Genomic DNA, 23,393 nt, shown 5'->3' with positions numbered 1-23,393 from the left:
TAGAGCAGTGCAACTGGTTGGAAGCTATATTTTTTCCCCACCTCCAAATGTGTCATACTTTCCCACTTAACTTTACAGAAGTACTTCACGCCTACATAAAACCTCCTGTCAGTATAAAGAATTTTACGGTATGATATCTGTAGATGCTTGAAAACATAACATCTGATAGGTTGTAATCAATTTGTGGTTACATAAATCCACTGCACTAAGCAGGAGTGCATGCAAAACAGCATGGTCATGTTGCTGGTCTGCTCCTTGTGCATCCAGCTCTTGCACATTTAAAGCTTTCATCCATTTAACAGTCCTTACCCTCTGCACCCCCTGCTCCTCTCACACCCCCACAGCACTTCTCATTACAATTTGTGATATAACCATCCCAATTCTGTCTTTGTATCTGCACAGATTTGGGAGCCAGTTTCCCAGTGTGTGCTGAATACACACAATTTGGCTATCAACACTTTTATTCCTTTATACCAGGCTTGCCTATGAAAGGATTTAGTAAGTTAAAGGTTTTCCAATAGGATATAGAATTTCAGACCTTGTCTGATTTGTAGAGAAATTCCTACTTCTGCCTGGACTCCATCTCTGCCTGGTCACTGAGCACCATGCAGGCATTCAGAGGTGTTGTACTGCCTCATGCAGAGTCACGAGTCCCAGAAGAGGAAGCAAGTTAAAGCTCCTTTTCTCTTCCCCCTGGCTGTTCTCACAAAATACAGGAGATACTTCTCACTTCTTGGGTCAAGCAATAGAGTGGAGATATTGGTGTTACCCTGAGAGTTTTCAGTGCTCATTAAGATCCTGCCAGGTCTTCTCAGGTCTTCTCAGCCCTCGAACTGAGACTGCTTCCTTATTGCTCTCATTTTCCTTTTTTACTCCTTCTCTATCTTCAGAGGATATCTTGAGGATTTCAGTTTTGATCTTCTGCCTTTTATTTATTTATTTTAAGATTTTGGCTTTCTTGTTTAGGTCAAATGTCACTGAAAGACTATGTTATCAGCAGGCATATTCAACTAATTAAAACCTTTAAAGAATAGCTCTTTCTTCTGCCTTATGACAGTTTTATAAGCACATACTGACTCTGGTTTTTCTATGACTTCCCATTGAATTAAAGGTAGTCATTGTTCTCCAAATCTATGTGTTTTCTTTTCAGTAATGATATTATTACTTTACAACATAAGGATAACTTCTATTTCATTTGGCATTTTATTTTTGGTCATTTCATTTTATTTTCATAATTTGCCTTTGACTTCAAAATATTCTCTTTACCCCATTACAGCGTAGTGACCTTAATATCATTCTTAAGGTTAAAATGCAACTTCTATTTCAAACTCACTTATACAAGCTTAAAACTTCCACAGATAATCTCTTTCAGACTGAATTTTTTTTTACACTTCTGCTTTGTTAGAAGTGGATTTTTGTTTGAAGCTTCACAAGCATCATCTATTTGTTTTGATTTAGCCAACATGAAAAGACAGCAGTTCTGCAGCAGTCAAGACAGTTTTCAGATGCTATTTTTTGGACTCTGATAATTGAAAATCAGCTTTGTTTCAGCACTTCAAAATCAGCTTTGATTGTGAAATGGTGGCTTTGCTAGCTCTTTGAAATTGTTTGGAAATAATGAAGTTATGTATGTGACTTCATTATTAAAAAACTGAAGCAGTAGTAGTGAGGGAAGTTGATAATAAAATAACTTCTCTACCTAAAAATTGTAAAGGATGTTTCTTTTCTATAAGGAAATTATACTTACTTATATTTTATAAATAAATAAAATTATAAATCTCTAAATATTTTTAGTGTCACTTCCCCCTTACTCTTAATGGATTGTAAGCAACAAAGTATGTTACAGAGTGCCCAGTCAATCTGGGTCTAGTACAGTACCTGGAAATAATGCAAATATTTTTCTTATACTGGTGAAAAGACAAAAATAGCCTCTTTTCTTTATTCCACAGACATACAGTTGCAATTACAAAATGTTGTCTGAAGACATAGTGCTAAATCCTGCAGAGATGTAAACCCAGGCTTAAGCAATGGTTAGCAACAGGAAGGTGAGAACAAGTTCTTATATGCTTTCAACAGAAAGGATTTTGAGCTAAGAAGTGTTAATGCACACTGCCCTCACTTTTTCTATGATTCCTCCCCATGGTGTGCTTGTAGTGTGGATTTTATGCAATACCCTTTCATCACAGAGTCTCACAGTCTCAATATATAATCATTTCATGCCCTACTACTTGAAAAATGCAGTTGTTATCTTGGAAGAATGAGGGAAAGAGCCTGGCTAACCAACAAGGAACTTACCCATTTTAGAAAGTCAAGGAAAGGCCGAGAAAGAAATTCTTTGGACGTTTCTTTAGTCAGGTAATGGAGGAATATATTTAAAAATGAATAAATAAATAAAGCTAACATTTTTAATAGGGACATTCCTTTTAGTAAATGTTTATTTAAAAAAAAAAAAAAAAGAGGGGGAATTACTAATGAGTACCACGCTGACACAATTGCCATATTTGTACAGCATAGAGTCGCAGAATAGCCTGGGTTGAGAAGGACCTTAAAGACCATCTAGTTTCAATGCCCCTGATGCAGGTAGGGTTGCCAACCACTAGAACAGGATGCCCTGAGCCACGTCCAGAACTTATACAGAACAGACTTAGATCTCAAAAGCTCTATTGCAGATTTTCAGTCTGACATTCACTGAAACGAAGACTACAGGTGCTACAAAAACTGCGTATTGTGGCACACAAAGAGTACATTTTTCCTTTAGCATTCAGAACTTTGAACTTTTTTCCACGGCTAAGCTACAATTGCCAGTCAGTAGGTTCATTCTAATCTAAGATCTTACTGTTTGGCTCCTATCTTTTTTACTCTATCATTTCCCATTGATTAAGTAGCTCTTGCATTTTACACTAATGCAGTAATAGAATCCAAAGTGCCTCAGGAGGCCTTTATATGAAAGGCAATAAATAATCCTACCTTGATTCACATTTATTTTCCTTTTCATTTATAAGCAATTTTCTGCATTCAGCCTGTGTTTCTCCTTCCTGTTCAAATTCAGAAAGTTTTAAGAAGATTGCTCAAATGAGCCTCTCATACAATGTGGATCCTGCCTTCAGTTGCTGCCTCTCTCTGAAAGTACAGTCTTTGCTGATTGCATTATTGTTCCCCCTCCAGTGTCTCAGTGATAGGTCTGGTTTTTTTTCTTTTCTTTTTTTTCATATCAAGTTTTCCATTAACCCCTAGTTCTGCTAATTTGCAAGTTATTTGTATTCATTTTATCTATTATACAGCTGCAGTCAGTACGTAAACTGTGTAAGAATGAAAGCTCAGATAGCCTGTTACAACCAGGAGTTTTAATCCATTAGCTGAAGGAAATACAGGTCAGTTTAAGATGGCTATACTTTTCCATCAGCATTTCCCCCATGTCATAAAAGTGAGAATAATCTTTATCTATAAATGGAATATAAAGCCAGAATTCTAAACATTTTTAGTTTCTGACACGTGTATAACATAATGGATATTTCTATAATCAGAATTTATTTTGCTTTTACTTCTTATGTTACACTCCTTGTATTTCCTGATGGGCCACATGATAAAACATTGTCTCCAGACTGTCAGAGGTATTCCCAAGCACTTTGTTGAACAGGATAGGAGTAATGAGAAAAAAATAGTGACAAGTCACAAACAGAATGTACAAGGTGTGACAGAATTGTGAGTTCATTTCATATAATCTGAGCACCACAAACAACCAGTTATCACTGGAATAACAGTCCACTAAATGATGCACTTCAGTGAAGCTGTTCCTCCTAGTCAGTGTGCTGATATCAAATACAGCAAGCAGCGAATACTGTAAACCCTGCAAATATTCATGTTTCTTTTACTTGTAGATGCCATTTTACCCTTTCCAAAGATGAAGAAATTTGAAGGCAGCTTCAGCTTTGGAATCTAAACACAGAGCAAGGGACAAAGTAGACTGGTTGGCATCACTAAAACCGAAGTTCCCAGCACCCTTCAAGGTGACTGTTCGATCTAACTGTTTACAAAGACTATGATTTAGTTGATAAATCATAAAACAATGTGATTTTAAATCTGACTCTTCTTTTAACTCAGCCTTCAATTTAAAACAGGCCTGACATGAAGTTTCAGCTACATTGGTAAAACAAGGACACATTCTTTTTCAGCAAAACATTAGTCTACAAATCACAAATTGAGCCAGTTTAGGTTCATACAGACCAAGTTTATCCCCTTGCATCATAGGTCTGTGTGTCCAGTTTTGACTTTGCTGTATAAGCGACAATTTGATTTTTTCCTAGTTTTCTATAATACAGTTTCCCTCATCCACAAGTAATGCACTTCTGCTATCTGTGTTCTCAAGCTAGATTACAGAGGCCAGCAGCCTCCATTCCCTTATCAGGTAATTACCTCATGTCTCTAACTCCTTCGTCCTTCTTCCTCAGACCCCACCTGGCAGATTTTAAATAGGGAAGTACTAGGTAAGCCAATAAATAACAAATCAAGTCTGTGCATTAAAAACATCGCACATTTAATATAAAATGTTCAACATTCATGTAGAATGGCCATTTTTCAGATGCCTGCATGATGCAGAAATAAGGAAAAAGCTACACCTTACATACATGAAGGGATACAGTATTTGATCCCCTAATATGGCACATCTTATATTGTCCTACACATCAAGCAGACAGAGTTGATGGTGTTTCAAGTCCAGGTCAATTAGAGTTGAAGAGAGACACATGTTTTCTAACACTTTTTTTATCAGCTAGTTCTCTGTGATTTAGGAGGTAAAAAAACCCAACACTTATTCTTTTAACTATTGAACTAAGCACAAGTAATTGATTTATTCTCCTCATAGAAAGTATTTGTTTTGCTTTTGCTAGTTACATGAATGAACATGATCTCTTATACCAATAATGGAAGCATTCTCTGTGTTGTTTTATCCCCTTATTGTCAGCTGAGCTTCCTATCAGTCACAAGGTCAATGAATTGCAGCACTAAAACATATGGGCAACGGAAATAACAAACCCTGACACCAACACATACAATTTGTTAATTTCCCAGTGTTGATCTTGTGCAATGCTTTTGTTAAAATATTGCCTTTTTTTTTGTTTAAGTCCCATGTTTATAGACTTTGTTTTAAATCACATAAAACATTACCAGAAAGAAAAAAAAAAAAATCAAAAAATAATATTGGTCAGTCTGAGGAAGCCTGTCATATTTTAGCAATGAAACAACTTGCTTAGCTACTGAAACATAACACATCAACAAGATGGAATTCCACTTTCTATAGAGTGCCCACACAATAGAATAAAGTAATACATGATGATTGGCTAGAGTTGGTGGCTCAGCGCTAGCAGCTCGGCATTTAGCCATAATAGAAAATGTCTGTCTCATTTTCCTTCTCCTTGAAAAAGCTCCCTATAGTATATTATGAAACATTCCTACTGTGAGGTGGTTTCTTAATCTAAGCAATACCTTCAGCTATTACCTTATCCATGGTAATACATTTCTAATGAATTTCCTTAGAAGCAAAAATTTAATGCCATATGGAACCAGGACAGATACCTGAAATGTAATAACAAAGAGTAACCCAGCAATTTAACTACAGACAGTACTAGATAGTGGCTATTTACTATTTCCATTTTAGCATATTGCAAATGACGCAAAGGTCTTGAGGTCTTCTCTTTTCTGAGCTATTATTACTCTGTTTTCCAAAACCACTGAATCTCCTATTCAGACTACTGACTTCATTGCCATTCCACTCTTAAAACTGAGACAAGAATTAAGAATGCTTTTCACACAGTCTTTCTTTACCCATAACATTTTATTAATCTGATTAGAGAAGTAAAACTTTTTCAATCCAAATATCTTCAAAGTTTGTCTTAATTTACCAATACTCATATCGTCTATCTTTAAATCTTGGAAGTATCTGAAGAGGCACCTATTTTCTCTTTACATACAGTCAAAATTTTCCTGCTGCTGCTAATGAAGAATCAAACATTTCTATCTGCACCTCTATTTACAAATTAAGTCTTTTAGGTTAGTGAGACTTTCAAATGTTTTGATCAGGCAGTATATATGGAATCTTGTACCAAAAGCAGATGCAAGTGTGAAAATTTGCACAAAGAAGGTACATGCTGATCATGAAAACACATTGCATTAGAGGTAAACTTTATAACAATAGACTTAAAACTGCCAGACGTTGAAACAAATTTTCACTGCAAGACTGGGGAATTTTACAAACTATGATATGCTTTCATATGTATGAAATAGCTCTGAAACAGTATTTCCAAGCTAGTTCATGTCTCAGAGTGACAATTAAGCATGTATGCTAAGAAATGCACGAACAAGAGACAATTAACCATACTAAAAAAACTTCGCAAACAATAGGAATGTGCACTGAACTTCTTCTGTAACTACTTTAGAGTTTCTTCTATTTTATTAAGCTTTCTGAAAGGACAGACAATCATTAATTCCACAAATACACTGCAATTGATTGCATTAACATATGCTTCCTTAGCTATGAAAGAAGACTACAGAAAAAATCAAAAGGAAACTGCCTTTGAGATTTTGTTCTATTGGTAAAACAGCCTAGGACCTCTATGTATTAGGAAGACATGGGATCTACATCTATTTTTCAGGGAACTTTTCAAGTCTGCAGCCATAAAATTTCACCCATTCTGGAACACAATTCTTTTTGTGCGTGTGTGTGTGAGTGTGAAATCTCGGTATTTTTCAATGTCACTGTCTGTACACATATAGTATAAATTGTGTAGTAAATATGGTATAAAGGAGGTGAAGTAACCCCAATTAAGCCTTTGCAAGGTTACAAAACTTCCGTTCTCACTGTACAGTGCAATCCACTACACTTATGGACTGGAGCTTCAGCTGAGGGGAGTCGAATGAAGGGCCACAAAAATCAGTGATGATAGCTTGTTCTTAGCATAATTTGGAGTGGTCTCAGGACATCCATGAACTATGTCACTTGGCTATAATGTTGGCAGTCAGATCCCTGAGCAAGGGATTAACAAAACACAGAGGAACTGGAATTACATTATTCTTCTTGCTTATATACACTGCTATCTAGGAATGAATAAACTAAAATGGGATTGTCAGAGGCTCTATCTCCACCATCTCAGTTCTCACATTCCAAGGGAATCACAGAATCATGGAATTGTTTGAGTTGGAAGGGAACTTTAAAAGTCATCTAGTCCAATCCCCCTGCAATGAACAAGGACATCTATAGCTTGATCAGATTGCCCAGGGCCCAGTCCAGCCTGAACTTGAGTGTCTCCAAGGACAAGGACATCCACCACTTTGAGGCAACCTGTTCCAGTGCCTCAAACCCTTACTGCAAAAACTTCTTCTTTATGTCCAACCTAAATGTCCTCTCTTTGTGATTGAAACCATTTCCCCTTGTCCTATCGCAACAGGCCCTGCTAAAGAGTCTGACCTTTTCTTTCTTAAAGTTATCCTTTAGGTATCGAAAAGCTGCAATGCAGAGGGGCACAAACACCTCCCTCAACCTGCTGACCATTCTTTAGATGCAGCCCGGGATACATTTGGCTTTCTGCACTGCGAGGGCACATTGCTAACTCATGTCCAGCTTTCCATCCACCAGCACCTCCAAGTCCTTTTCAGCAGGGTTGAGCTCTATCTATCTTCACATCTTCCAGCTTGTAGTGATAGAAAAAAATCTATGCTTGGATCAGTTAACTGATCCTGCATCTTGAAAAATGTTTATGTTATTGTGAAAAAAGGGTTGGGATGCAATCACACATTAATCAGTTACCATCCCACAGAAAGATGGTGTAAGTAGCGAAAGTAGTGAAAGTTTCCTAGGACAGATGAGCTATACATGTATGTATCTTAAAGCGTACTTTTTAATAAGCAAGTAGTAAAGTCCTCCTTGAAGTTCCACTCTAACCTACTTTTAACTCCTGTTTTTTTTTTTTTTTTGTTTTGTTTTGTTTTGTTTTTGTTTTATTTTTACTATGTAGGAAATAATATTGCAGTATAAAATAAAACCAGACAAAAATGTTTTACTTATAGAGCTATCGTATGTCTTGATTATTACAGCTTTTCCTGTACTAAAGCCAGCTGGTACAATATGAACTTTCTTCTATGTTTTGTTGCTGTTTTCTTGTATTAAATATGTCACACTTTTATATTTCTGCAATAAAAGTTAGTAACATAGGTCTGATACATAGTAATGAAGGAAAAAAACATCATAAAATGATGACAGTCTGATAAATCAATTAATATGCTCATGGGTAATAATAAAAAATGTAAAAAATTAGGCAAGAGTCAGTCAGTCTGTGGTACCACAACATGGATGTGGCTGACAACTGCTCATGATCATTAAAAATATTTCAGCATGTTACTTTGTAAGACAAAATTAGTCTCTCCTTGTTCAATTTCTCTGCTTGAAAGCCTCAAACATATCACCAACTCACTGTAAAGACTAAATATAAGGATGCTTATTTTCTTGGCACAGTTCTATCTAAATATTCTCCAGGCTGTTTTTATATTGGTGTTTCCAAATTTCCCGAGACAAAGAAAAATCTACCATATCTAATTTTCATAGATACCCTTTAACAAATTAAGAGCACTCTCTTGAAGATGTATTTTGCTCTCCATTGACACTGACAGCAATTACTTTGCAAAAAGAGATTCTAGTTCCTCATTTTACATAGCACAGAAAAATTGAGAAAGGCAAAAAGTCTGCATCCTAGCCCAGCTCAGGTACCTCTTCACCTTTTTCATTCTTGTACAGGACTGGTCACATCCTTGCCTATTTGGGACTGCTTCACACAGTTTCTTTTTTGATTAATGGAATAGTTATTTTACCTCAATCCCTTTTGACCAACTAATTCTCTATTTTGCTTCTTCTAAAATGGCTTCTGAAAAATCTCTCATTTACTATCTTAACTTTCACTTCAAAAGTTCTCCCCTCTCCCTCCCTTGATCAATCTCATTTGTTAATTAAAATCCTTAACTGTTTGACAGTTCCTTGCACTTCAATTCAGACCCAAGCAATCCATTTGTTCTGTGAAGTGGACACATATTTATCTAAGTTGGCTTTTGGGTGAAGGAGTAATGTCATGTGTTAGATCTATTTTCTTCTTCTAAGTCTATGTCACCACTTATTTGAACTTTACCAATAGACGGAAATTCAAATACCCCAAAAGAGACTCTATGCATCTAAAGCGTAGCTTACAGGATGACACATACTCACAGAGGATCTCCAGATTCATGTTGCCTTGTTTCTTTGCTTAGTTGCTTCAACAAAGAACTTGTCTCTAACCTAAGCTGCACAGGTAAATATTGCAAGACATATTTTGCTGAACTTATTTGGAAGAACAAAAAGGATATTTCTTCTTTGAGCCTGTAAAGTGCTATGTTTGCTTGTGAAAGAACCCAGAGAACTGAAGTGACTGAGCCTGGACTTCTCTGACACTTAGTACACAAAGACTGGAAGGCCTTCACATTAAAATTACTGGAAAAAAGTATCACCACAGTTTAACTTTCTAAATAAAAAACACCCAAAGTGACTCCAGAAGATGGAGTAAAAATAAACAGCTTTCCTAAATGTCTTGGTGTCCTTGTAGGTAAATTCTTACATTCTGCCAGCTCAATGAGTTTCTCACCAGCAGCTGACTTGGCCATTGCCCTCTGATGCCATGGCATTCCTTTTCCTCCCTGCTTTTGTTTGTGTTCTGCCATTCCCAGCTCTGGGCTTGTAGCCCAGAAGGCAGTGAGTGAGACTCTGTCACCCTGAGTAAGCTCAGAAACACCTGAGAGAAGAAGCAATCCCCTTCATCTCTCTCATGAAGTAGAATTAGTAACTTATAATCCTAAGAACAGCTCCTGTCCACCACAACTTCATGCATCAGATATGGTAAAGAATATGAGGCTTTTTTTTCCCCTTTTTTTTTCCTCCACAGCAGGGGGGGAAGAAAAGAAACAAGAAAAAAAAAAGAAAAAAAAAAAAGAAAAGCCTTATCTGTTCACAAGTTCTGGTTGGATTGCATGCAGACACATGTGAGTTGCACTAAGCAGGACATCATATATATAGCGCTTGGACTCTTGCAACAGACAATATTCTGCCACAAATCTTAGAGGTTATTATTTGTCAAATGTTTTTTTACCACATTCCATTACACATTCTGAGGAACAGCCTTAATATAAGTAACAGATGGCTTACAGACCAGGCTTTTTCTCATTTCAGACCCAGAGAAATGTAACTCACGATGTTAAAGGCATTATGTAATCCAAACAATGGGTGAGGTTAAACTCCAGACTGTAGACCTGGTCACTGGCAAACAACACAGATTCCACTGAAGGAAACAGAACAATCTGCTAAGCTAAGCAATACACCAATCCCTTATGCTTTGTGAAATTTATTTACAGGGCATTTGCAGATTCAAAATGATGATGAATGAAGCTGCAAAACACAATTTGATTTTCATCACTTCAAGGCAGAAAGTAGAGGAAAAATTACTTGTGATTTTATCTTTCTTAAACAATCCCTAATGGTTAATCTAGAAGCATTTCTTTTCATTTACTCAGTCTTGTTTCTTATTACTCTCCCACCTTCTGCTTTATTTTATTGCCCTCTGTGTGCCCAGTGAGGCTGGGGAGCACTCTTTTTTACATGCACCACTGCATGGACAGATAGAAAGCTTTACCAAGGTCGACAGATGCTAACCTACTCAGAGGAGACAAGTTACTGCAACCTCCTAGTTCGGCAAACAATTATTCTTCCATGCTATCAGTTTGAGCAACATCAAAACTACAATAAGAAGTGCATTTTCCACAAGAAAGACAACAGCAGGAGCATGATAATATTTTATAAATACAGATATTTTCTCTTCTCTCATCCTGCATGGAATTCAGTAACATGAGCATAGAAAAAGTCACTTAGCAAAACATCAGTCACACTGACATAACATGTAACAGATTTCTCTCTGCATATTTCTGTTTTTCTTGCAGACTGATTCTTGAAAAGCTCTGTTATTTCTACTGCAAAAAATAACTGACCTGTATGATTTAACTGATTAGCAAAAACATTTCCAAGTGTCATTGGCTTCTGTTTTCCAAAATTTCACCATTAATTGAGCATAGTCTCTAGTTAAAATTGTATTTCTTTTCATTGTATATTTTAAAATAAATTATAAATGCTACTGAGGTATCAACTGGTAATTCTTTTTGTCTTCTTTTTCTCATTTATGAATGAAGAAAGGTGGTGTTAATATAATAACAAATTATTTAGTCAAGATTCGGCTTATTTTTGCTGAGTGCAAGGAGAAAAAAAACGAAGTGCATTTGGACTGCCATTTATACAACTCAGTTTTTCACTTTAGCTATTCAGCAGCTTCTAAAACCAGTTTAAACAAAGCATTCTGGAATGGAAACAGCCTGAATGATGAAATAGTCATTCCTAAGCCGTGGTACTGTATTTCAATAGTTTATAGAGATACAGCATCCCATTCTCTTATAAAGGGCGATTCAGAGTCACCAATGGAAAAAAGTCCCCTTTTCCCACTTTTTCTAACATCCTAGAAAAGCATTTGTCTTCCATAGAGCTGATAGAAAAATATATGTACTTACCCCACAGCCTATTCCATTGCCTAGTTCACATACAATCTTCCTCACTCCTGGTTCAGGTAGCAGACCTGCGCCACAGCTGGGCGTTGGACACAGCAGGCCCCCCATCTGCAGCACGCACTCCTCTGCACCATAGCGCTGGTAGCGGTTATACTGCAACACAACAGACAGGTTTTAAACTTCTGACTGCATGCAAAGAGAAAAAAACAACCCCACAAGCTTAGAGCTTGAATCTATCCCACATATAGAGTCATCTGTCCTAATGGCTTGCGTGCTAAGTTCAGCTTATTTGATAAATGCTTCAAACTGTGTAGATCACTAAATGAGTTGTCATTTTCATAGAATCATAGAATCATTGAGTAATGGAATAGTTTAGATTACATCAAAGATCATCCAGTTTCAACTCCTCTGCCATAGGCAGGGTTTCCACTCACTAGATCAGTCTGCCCGGGGCCCATTTTGCTCCAACTCACTTTGCATGCATCACTCAGTTATCTTTTAAACAACTAGAGAACTGTGTGTGACACTAAAATGAAGAAAGTAGCAGACTGTTCCTGCAAATAATGGGGAGAACTCTTACACTGATCTACCAAAATTGTTGTAAATATCATAAATGTAGTTCAACAACAAACACTGATAAATGCTGTATACACATTAAAAAGAATCCACAGAAAGACGCAGTACAATGTTTTTGAGCCAAGGGGCTGCAAAAATTGGTCAGTCAATTTCCATTTCAAAATACATTTCATGATATTGATTGATTAAATAATTGTCTCAGATCCACTCAATTTAATATTTGATGCAGGTGGTTTTACTTCCAGGATCCTCCAGGAAATTCTCTTCGTCTCTGCAGTTTTCATCTAGTCCCATACCAATAACTTGGAGGGCTTTGGAAATGTCTCCAGTTTAATGGTGGACACATTGACATACAGGAATATTGAATAACACACACATTCTATCCTCTGAGACAAAAAACGCCCACTCTAAGATGACTGATGACATAGCAATAACTTTCCCTGGTCTAACTTATCGTGTTTTCAAACTGAGATAAACTGAACAAGTCCAAATCATGCTGTGAACATGTAAATCACATCCACTCGAGGGCTCTGCGCTGGCGCAGTTCCACCCTGGTGGCTATAAAAGCACTGTAAACCAAGCTACAGATTCACCTATAAATCTGGTCTAATGTAGAGTGAAATAAATGAGAGAATTTGGTTTAAAAAGCCCCATGAAAACAGAAAAATCTAAAAGGCCAAAGAAAAAGGGAGTAGTATGAATTTTCTTTTAGAGCAGAATGACTTTATGGTGAGCTAAAGTAAAAAAACAAACTTTATGTTACAGTGCTCACAACAGTATTTAGTGCTTCATAAATTTTCTCTTGTAACTGCTCATGAAAATCCACTTGTTTCCTTTTTCTTGGATAAAAAACAAAAACCTGGTTGTGATTCTGTCAGCATTCCCATTATAAATTCTCAGCTGAAAAAGAAAAAGATATTCCTTCTAGTTTCTAGCTTAAAATAGAGGTCATGAAAAGACTACTTTGGTCATCTCTCCCTTTCTTTTGATTCACAGAAGCACAAGGTAGAAAATGGTCCTCTTGGCAAGATGGACAAAGCAGTTGTATTCTGCCTGAAAAGTCTGATATTTCATAGGAGTTCAGCACAGAATTTATGCATAATTATAACACTCTTATCAGTGACTTTCACACAGTAAAAGCCAAACAAGTGGATCAGTACAGTTGCTGGGAAGACCACACAAAGCGCATTTGCACATCTTGCTATATAGTTATCAGCCAGTTTCCTGCTTTCAAAGCTCAGACACATTTACAAGATCACGAAGTCATAGAATGATTTGGTTGGAAGGGACCTTTGAGATGATCAAGTTCCAACCCCCCTGCCATATGCAGGGACACCTCCCTCTATACCAGGTTGCTCAAAGCCCCATCCAGCCTGGCCTTGAACATTTCCAGGCAGGGGGCACCCACAGCCTTGCTGGGCAACCTGTTCCAGTGATCTGTCATAAGAAGCCATTTTCCTTTTCCCTTGTTCTTGTACAGTAGTTCAGTTAAATTCAGCGACTGACTAAAACATGTAGTAGCAGAATATATACATGTTCTATCATTCATAATTTGCTATTATATGCTGTGTTCTATGATCTTAAATAAAATGTCTCACTTTACATTAAGATGCGCTTATAAAAGGTTTGTAAAGGACCAGAGCACTATTAATGAATGATTAATTAACAACTTTAATACAGTGACAGATTACATATATCAGAGAAATTTCCCCTTGATGTAACACAGCCATACGTATCACACAGTCCTGATTCAACCAATATGCTTAAAAAAAGTCAGTTTGCAAAATCACGCAAATTATTTTGGAGTATGTGACTGTGTTTTTCATCACTTGTCTGGAGATTTAAAGTAGTATTCACTTAATTTAATTTCAGTTCCTACAGCAATGATACACATGGTTGTATGAGTTGCTTAGACTCATTCATGAGAGAGAGACGAGATGCAATTCATCACTTTTCTTTTAGAGATATGCCTTACTGTGAGAAGAACTGAGCCTTAGAGTGTCCTATTGTATTAACAATAAAGACAGAGCAGACAATTTGCTAGATACTGATACCTGGCATTAGGTAACTCCCATAATAGGTGCTTCAGAACCAATAATTCTGATCCTAAGTCACCGGGCCAAGCTATTTTTGAATCCAAGGATTAAGTATCCAAATAAGTTAGACTGCAAATTACCTACAAAACTTTCTTTCCTCAAAAATTAAACATTTAACTTAAGCAAATCACATGGGCTCCAAATATACTGAACGTGAAGAGACAGTTATCTCAGTAAGGGAATTTATCCTGACTTAAATGTGATGTCTACGATAGGTGGAATGAATCACCCCAAGAAAATGTTTTAGTTGAAGCTCAGAATACTAACTTAAACTAGGTATCTAACACTTACAGAGCTGTTACTGGAAGATTAACTCTTCTGTTCATTCAAAATACTTCACAATATCTATTAATTATTAGCAGTGTGCACCCTATTTAGTAATCCACTCACCAAGTGAAAAGTGTTCTGCATGTTAAAAGTAAGAAAAATACTGTAATTATTTTTAGGAAAAACTTCTGAAAAATGTAATATATCAAAAATTTGACTGCAATGGCATTCATAGCACCTGATTTTAATTCCTGTCAGCAGCACAGCCTGCCTGTGGTTTTCATGTAAGTCACTTAATCTATGCTTCTCATCGGTTCCCCATTTGTCAGGAGGTAGAGTTATACTTGCTGATTTCACTGTAGTGTTGAGAGGCAAAATCCATTAATAGTCATGAGGACATCAAATACTATGGTAATGAGAGGCATAGAATTACACAGAAATCACCAGTAATTTACTGCTGCTAGAAATCAGCTTTTGAGGAAAGCATGCAAGGCATTAGAAATATGCCTTAGAAATTTAGCTAGGTATATAATTGCCAGATTCACCATAGAATCATGTATTTCAATATGTATTTAGGAAAAAAAAAAGACTATAAAATATGATTTACTCCAAACAATTATTGCTAAGACAGATAAAGGTACAGAATCAAGATACTCATAAATGATTTATTATTATTATTATTATTATTATTATTATTATTATTATTATTGTTGTTGTTGTTGTTGTTGTTGTTGTTGTTGTTATTATTATTCTGTGAAAACAGCATTCTGCCATGGATGTTCCCCTTGGTTTGCTAATTATTCCAGACAACCCAAATCTATACTTTCCATTGAAAAAAAATTTGAGTAGAAAAAATTCCCAGCTCCACTTCTGGTATTTTAACCACACCATTAAGGTCTTTCATGCAAGTTTTACTCAAAAAGAGCTGTGAGGGCCTTTAGAAATTATTTTTATAAATGATTATAAATTACACTATGACATGGACACAGAAATTAGATAACAGTAACCACTTATTCCCTGCTCCCCACTTTGTAGATAGGGATGATGTCCCCGGAGAGTTTGAATAGTAGCAGGTTTTCAACCAGAGGAAATTCAATCACTTAATATTGTAAATCAGTGATAATATAATTGAAATCACTGGGCTGACAGAAGAATGAGACAGGGTCAACTATACATTGCTCTACTTTAATGTTCACTGAGATTTAGATATTAAGACAAACCTGAAATGCACCTGGATGCACAAAACCCTTGTGAAACGTACTTTGTGAATACAATGCTTTCTTGCTAATATTATGTAACTTGCAAGTTATGCTTTAATATGCCTTGTGCTGTGTTTTTAATGCCGCTTTTAAAATGTAGGCATAGTTCTTTATTTTCCTCTTTTTATTATTATATTTTTTCCCCTTAAGCCTAAAAGGATCTTCTCAGTAGCAGCCTCACATGGAACTGTGGACAAAAGTTAAACAGGTAGATATAAAGCCAGAATTTCTAATCTCTACAAGATAATTTAATTACTTTTTTATTTTATTTATTTATTTTTTAATCTTTATGCAATGGTCTCAGAGGAAAGAAAATTTACTTTCTGGAGTCAAATTCTTTTTACTGTTCATATAAATCAAATAACCATCTGTGTGTTTTAAAATTAGATTGTGGAGCCTATTAGTCCATAATGTAGACTAAGCACTTTATTTATATGTATTATACGCATACAAAAATAAAATAAAATTAGTTACATAATGCAATTATGTAACTTAATGTATAAAACCCTTACCACACTTTGGAATAGCAAAAGCACTTATAAAAGAGGCAGCATATCAGTGACTTAAAAAATAGATTAAAAAGAGATTGACTGTGATGGTTGTCCACCATTATGTGGTTCATTGCACTACCTTTAGATTATTTTTCCTACGTTACTGGAACTCCGCTGCCTGGATAGAATGGGAAGATCAAGTTCAAAGCATAAGCTTTTTACTCCCTAGGTGTCACTGAGCACCACAGAGGATAACAGAAAGAGAACCACCTTACACAGAGTTGCAATTTGAATGACTTTGGGAATGTACATAAGGCAGTCTCAAGAAAATACTTCAGGTAAGGAATCCATGACTAGACTAATGCAACACAGTTTATGTTCAACAGTAAAACAGGACAGAGCAAGGAGAAATGAATTTCTGGAAGACTGTAGCACACAAAATGGTAGAAAGCACAAGATGTGGAGTATAAAAATAATAATGAACAAAAAATACCGTGAAAGGATAACATTGGAGAAGCATGTATTGGAAGTCAAACTGAATACACAAGAGGCAATATGATACAGGGAAGAAAGCTGACTAAGCACAGTGTATGGTTTGACAGCATATTAACAAACTACTGAAAGTTTTATTATTTCCCAGCAGGTATTTATGGAATCACTGTGAATAGATCGAATGCTGGAAACCAACATTCAATTCCTCCAGACCCTCGTGAGCATTCCTTTGTTCCCTACAAACGGCAAACCTCAAGTCTCATAACTTATGCTTTTGTAAATTGCACAACTGAGATTCATTGAGGTAGAGAATGGCTCAAAGGAATTGCACTTCTCAGGCTGCAAGAGTGAGGGTATGCATATCCCATGAAAGCAGAACAAGTTCACCTAAGGGATATAAGAGCGCTTGCTTGTTACACCTGCCTGAGACCCTCAGCGCTGGAGTTCAAATATTCCCTCTGCATTCAATAAAAGCTGGGAGGAAGAGAATTTCTGTGGTTTTTTTTTTTAGAAGCATGTTTTTCATTGGTATATTTTATAGAGAAATAAACAATGGAAGTTTGCTTCCTATGCAAAATGACATTTTTGTTTGATTTTGACAAGACAAGAAAATAATTGATCTTATCACAGGTAATTTTCTCCGTTCTTTCTCCCTCATTTTTTATTTCTCTCACTATTGTAGTGCACAGGCAACGTGGAGAAAAAGAGTAAGAAAGTAGGAATTATCTGTCTGTGACAAGAACACAAACAGTATAAAGTTCTGGTAATTCAGAAGCAACAAAGCTGAGGAACTCACATGGATGTCAGTTACTTCAGGAAGAAGATTTGTTTGGAGACATGCAAAAAGACAGAAAATACTAATGTTCTGTAGCAGATATTAAAAAAAAACAACCTCACACAACTCTAGTAAATATTGCAAGCAAAATAAATAAATAAATAAATAAAATATATATATAATTGCCACAAACATGTATTGCACAATAGTTATAAAATCTAAATTAATATTATGTGATTTCTGTTCATTCTGTGCTCCTTTCATACTTAGATTCCCATGTCTTCTGAAGTTACATCTCATAGGAAGAGAGAGCACAACCCTTGAAGAGCATGGGAATGTGCACCTGCAGATTTTCAAAACAGAGTACCCTTTGCAAAAGCTTTCCCCAGCTCATAAGGAAAGTATCTTTACTCAGGCTTTGTCTGATTTCAGGGATATGAACACCCACGACATTTGTAAAGAAAAAGTGAGCAGTGCAACAAGCTGCAGTAGTAGCTGATAGAAGAGATCTGTTAAAATTGAACATTCCCCTGTCAAAATACCAAGAAACTGGCCAATCCATTCTGCAAAGTTGTCAGAGCAGATGATATAGTAGAGAAGCATAGCTATACATTACTTTGCAGCTTCTGTTCCTGCCACTAGGATGTGATCAGCTTCATCTGTTCTGTGACCTGTTGGGGGCACTCAGGTATAGCAGCAGACTGCTCTCTTGCATTATTTGTTTTCCCTTCCAGCCTTCAGATGTAGCTGCTATTTTATTAATGAATCACAATATTCCATTTAAACAATTAAACAAGATTTCTTTATCACTTTGGGGAGAAGAGGGAAATTTCTCGGAGAGTCACTAGGGAGACTCTCTAACAGTTCACTGCAAGTCCTCTAGCTGTGTTGGTATATCATAGTGTTGAGGTCTGAATTAAAGTATTCTCTGCTGTTTCTGGCACTGGCTTTTTGAATTACCTGCTTTACACTATATTTGGACACAGCCTATATTTACTGCACCTTTAACATATATTTGTAAGCAGCTTGTATGATCATGACTTGGAGACACCCAGCCTGACAGGGCAAATGGTTGCTGCAGGAGACCGTAACTTTCTTATATTGTGCTCTTTCTCAGTAGCTCACCAGTTAATAAATCTTTCATCCCAGTCCTGAATATCTCTCAAGGTACCTATGAAGTGAAGCGGTTAGACAGCAGGTTGGACTGCATCCATTATGCTAGGGGAAAATGATGGATTATGGATAGTGATACTGAATTGCAAGAAAAAGCTCAGCAGAACTAAAGCTAGTTAGATGGCTTCAGGTTTTACCCTTCATAGGGCTGCACATCCAGGAGAGTCTCTATACCTTATGCAGGCTTTTGTGCATTGGGACTGTCTGTGAAAAGGAGATCCAAAATGACCCAGTCAAAGCTCCTTTCTGAACTTTTTCCTGCATCCCCTCCATTCGTGTAATATATCAGGAAACCAGCAACCAGAAAAAGAATAATGATCCAAGACATGAATAAGCCTTTTTATTTCTTCCAGCTCTAGAAGAGGCTTATCATTGGAGACATTTCTAGGTCATACTCTCTGGCACCTTCTCAGAGTCTCCATTACTGAATGGGGTAGCAATCTGTTGCTAAATGTATTTGTGATGCATTTTAAATCAATGACTTTGGAAGCCAATTATAACTGGTAAGTTAGTTAGATATCCACAATGCATATCATGTACCAGTGGAGTTTATACTCTTCTATTTCACCACTCTTTCTACAAAATCTGCAAACAATTCCCTGTTTAAAAACTACCTTGCTGTTTCCAATTAATCTTAAAAGATAGAGTTTCTAGCAAGAATGCATTTCCTGTACCACACAGTTTCCCGAGGGAATAGGAAATTTACATGTCAAAGAGACTAATGAGAATTTAGACTATTTGGAAAACAATTTTATTATTACAGAACTTTTAGCAAATATTAATCAGTAACTCCTCAAATTTCAAGTAAAATATAAAGCATTTATTTCTGAGCATTTTCACTCAGTGCTTATGTTTAGATAAAGAAACAGTTTATTTGGATAGACAGACAGGTAGGTAGGCACATTTCCCAGTAGACTGATCATTAAAGTGGCTCAACACCTTTATCTCTCATTGACATTAATAAAAAAATACATAAACTCACTATTTACTGGAAAAAAAAATATGCAGTGAAGAAATGGTTGAGATCATTGTTTTCTATTAGAAACAGATTATTGATTTTAATTTGACTGAAATTTTGTTGATAAAAGTAAGAGAGCTGAAGAAGCAGGCTTCTCTAAGACACTTGTCTTGGTGCTGCATGGCATTTTGATTAAGTATCTAGAGTAATGCAAAAATAATATGCCATATATTAAAAGGATTAAAATTTAGCAAATTCTGGCAGGTCTGAAATATAATTGTAAATAGGTAAACATCATTACGCAGATCTATTTCCAAGAAGATCCTAAAGGTACTGATCCCTGGACTTCTGCCATCTAAAATTTTTATCAATGACTGTGAAGTAAACCAAGGAACACAGAACAACAGTGATAAAGTTTGCAATAATTTGAGGAGCAATGAACAAGTGAATCCATGTTATGGGGCTGTCAGAGCTGTTGGTCAGGCAGGTCTAATCTAACAGCTTACTTTTCAGCTATTTTTCTAGGGAAAAGCAGCATAGGGCATAATCGCACATTGGGATTTCTGTGTGGGAAGCATCATTACTTATTCTGATCTGAATCTGAGCTGTGTCAATGCATGTCCAAAAGCACAAAGGCAAATCTTTGATGAATATTTAGAAATCTCTAGAAGGGAAATAATGCTCCTTACTGGGCAGCCACTGCTTTAACTGGAACCAGCAAGTAACTACACTGGAAATGCCCATGTGAAGTGAACTGTAAATACAAAGTAACTGGACTGAGCAATGGCAGTTTCACAAAGTAGGAAGGGTGCTGGCGCTGGTAGAGTAGTGGAAAGAAAAGAGACTGGCATTTTTTATCTTTCATCCCTGAAAGGTATAATAGGATTTACTGTTTTTAAGAGATTTGTAAACAAATAATGGATGTTTTTCTCAGCAATGTACTCCAGTTTAAACAAGAATTAATCCAAGAAATTCATGTAATGTGGATTCTAAAGAAGATCAGAAAAGATTATCACAATAGTCTATTCTGCTTTTATAATCTGGCCTTAAACACATAAGCATATTAAAAATAAATCAAGTTTCGACATGTAGCAGTAACCTGCCCCTGTTATTCCTTGTCTGTTGCTTGGATTTGAAGAAAAGATTTGTTTAAAAGATTGAAAACGCTGAAACTAATTAGTCTGAATAAAACAGTGTTATAATTAATTATGAATTTTCTGTATGCATGAAAACAGAAAAAAAAAATCCCTTAAAAAAGTAAATACATAACAAAAATATGAGAAGTTATCAGATAATTACTTTTTTCCCCTGAAATTCATTCCTTTCAATACATTGAGATGTATTTTAGGTGTTTTTTTTCTCTTTCTCTCTCTCTCTCTCTCTCTTTTTTTCTTTTTTTTTTACACTGTTTTTGCGCCTACTTTTCCTTTTATGCTGATTTCAATCAAACAAGAGCTACCGTGGTCATCACAAGATCCAAGACGACAAAGCTTTTATAGAGACACAACATAATTGCAACATTCTTCACACCTCCATGGGTTTAGGGAATCATTCATAGCATAGCAATGTGCACTATTTGAAAAGGTATTTATTATGACTGTAATGATAATCGTACCTGAGTAACCTGTTATTGCAGCCAGTTTCAGAGAAAGACAAATCTTTACAGGTCTGATCCATTTTGTAAAACAACTTCCTAGCTGCATATTTTTACACTCCTAATGCTCTCTAACAAAAGTTTCTTATCTGTTCAAGTGTAGTCACTCCAAATATGAGTAACTTCGTTACGAAAATCAGTAAAAATACCACAAATATTCCAAGTGGAAAAAATGTAGTACTTACTTGACTAGCAGAATTTTATTCATTAAAATTCTCCACTCTCTCCAAAACTTCTCTTATTATTGGCAAAAAATTGTCTTTTATTTTAAGGTTCCTCATGATTTGCATATCATCTCACTTCTGATGATCATGTATGTCATCATCTAATTCAATAATGAAAAGATGTATAGGTAGGAGTGTGGAATAAAGAAAGAAAGATTATATAGGCAATCTTAAGTCTGACATCTAATGTCAGATTTGCAGTCTTAACTCTTTAAGCCTTCATCTTGTTGCCTACTGCCTCTGCTTCTAAAAAGCAAACAAACAATCAGGAAACAAAAACAAAAACAACAAACCCACAATGGAAAGTTTATCAACTAAATGCTTTTGCTGGGATGCACTACTCAGACTACTACCAGTGCTGTTATCAATCTGTGCCTGGCTCAAGACCTCACACACCTACTCACAGTCTTCTCATTCAGCTGTTTACTACTTTACCTTCAAATCACTACCCTTCCCTTTCCTCCTAGCCCACATATCTTTACTGCACGGCAGTTCATTACATGCAGATTAATATATTTCCTTTATTTAATAATCTCTTCCAGCAAGTTTCTGTACTTGGTCCCTTCCAGTTCTCAGTCGCAGTTCCTCATCCTGCCACTCAGTCTTTGACCAGCCAGCTCCATCCCTCCAGTATCCTCAAGTTGCTCTGCTCTCCAATTGTCAGCTGGTTCTCACCAGTCTCTCAGCCCCATCAATCCCAGTCTTTATTTCTTTTATTTTTTCTTTCTGAACTTTCATTCTCACTAGACTCCTGTTTCTAGTCTCCTGGCCTACCCTGCCTTCAGTCTTTTTTTCTGTTTTTGCCAGACAAATCCTCCCACACTGCTCTTACTGCTTTCTTCTTGCTAAGAAGAAACTTAGTCCCTGAGGACTTACATGCTTGATTTTCTATAACATCTGAAGTGAGGGGCTGGTGGAAGAAAATTGAAAGTCTGGAAAATGTACCAGCAGTCCTAACTGTAAGAAAAATATGCCTGTAGGATAGTGAAAAGAAAAGGTGAAGAAACAGGGTGTTCTAGACAATATAATATGATCTAACAGCTAAGTTATCAGACTTAAAATTAACATCTCAGGACACGCTTCTGCCTTTGTCATAGACTTCATATAACCTTCTGCAAGACCCTTGGGGCTATGTTCCTTAACAGAAGCAGATATTCTGAGGTACAACACACCAATGCTGAGCTTTCAGGCACCTGGTTCCTAGTATGTATAGCAACTCTCTGGTAGGCCATTGGGCTTTGTAACCGTACAGTAGGAAAGACACTTGAGACACTGGCAACTTGAATTTCCGAAGCACTGAGTATCCGACAATTCAACTTGCCTCTCAATATTTAAGGCTATTTTCTCAATATCTCTGTACACTGATTTCATTGTTAACAAAACATTAACTATGACCATCTAGTGAGTGTAGTAAAGCATACCTCACTTGCTTTTGTAAGATTGCTGTATAGAAACAACTTTGTCAGTGCAAAGCGCAGCTATAATTATGAATTAGAAACATTCTTTTAAAAGAGACCATGGAAAAAAAAAAAAAAAAAAAAAAAGGGATGGATAACACAAAGCAGCTGTAAATATCAGTCCCTTAGTCAGATTGTTTGTCTATCTGATGTTTTAGAGAGCCTGTTTACCGCTGTAATCTAAAGCTGAAAAGCTGTGGCAGATAGCAGATGTACCAATTAATAACCTGTCAAGGCTGATGGATAGAATTAAAAAAAAAAAAAAAAAAAAGCACATATATTTCCTGTGTGCATTTTCCCCCATATTTCAGGTCACTGGGGGTCACAAGACTGACTCTCTAGAGATAGACAAAAA

At 36.3% G+C, this 23,393-nt stretch overlaps 1 protein-coding gene across 3 annotated transcripts in view; it reads right to left on the bottom strand.

Annotated features, from left to right (window-relative positions):
- PRKN (parkin RBR E3 ubiquitin protein ligase) overlaps positions 1 to 23,393 on the bottom strand; it is a 597,077-nt gene that overhangs the window by 92,157 nt on the left and 481,527 nt on the right. For all 3 annotated transcript variants that reach the window (XM_032443533.2, XM_085541382.1, XM_085541383.1), the window contains one exon: positions 11,620 to 11,769. In XM_032443533.2, coding sequence (XP_032299424.2) covers positions 11,620 to 11,769 — 150 coding nt within the window. The remainder of the gene's footprint in view (positions 1 to 11,619; positions 11,770 to 23,393) is intronic.

This window comes from Coturnix japonica, chromosome 3 (genome assembly GCF_054131305.1).
Source record: "Coturnix japonica strain WE chromosome 3, WE-NBRP24, whole genome shotgun sequence".
Taxonomy (NCBI): Eukaryota; Metazoa; Chordata; class Aves; order Galliformes; family Phasianidae; genus Coturnix; species Coturnix japonica.
The sequence above is the reverse complement of the archived record's forward strand: the minus strand, read 5'-3'. Positions and strand labels throughout refer to the sequence as shown.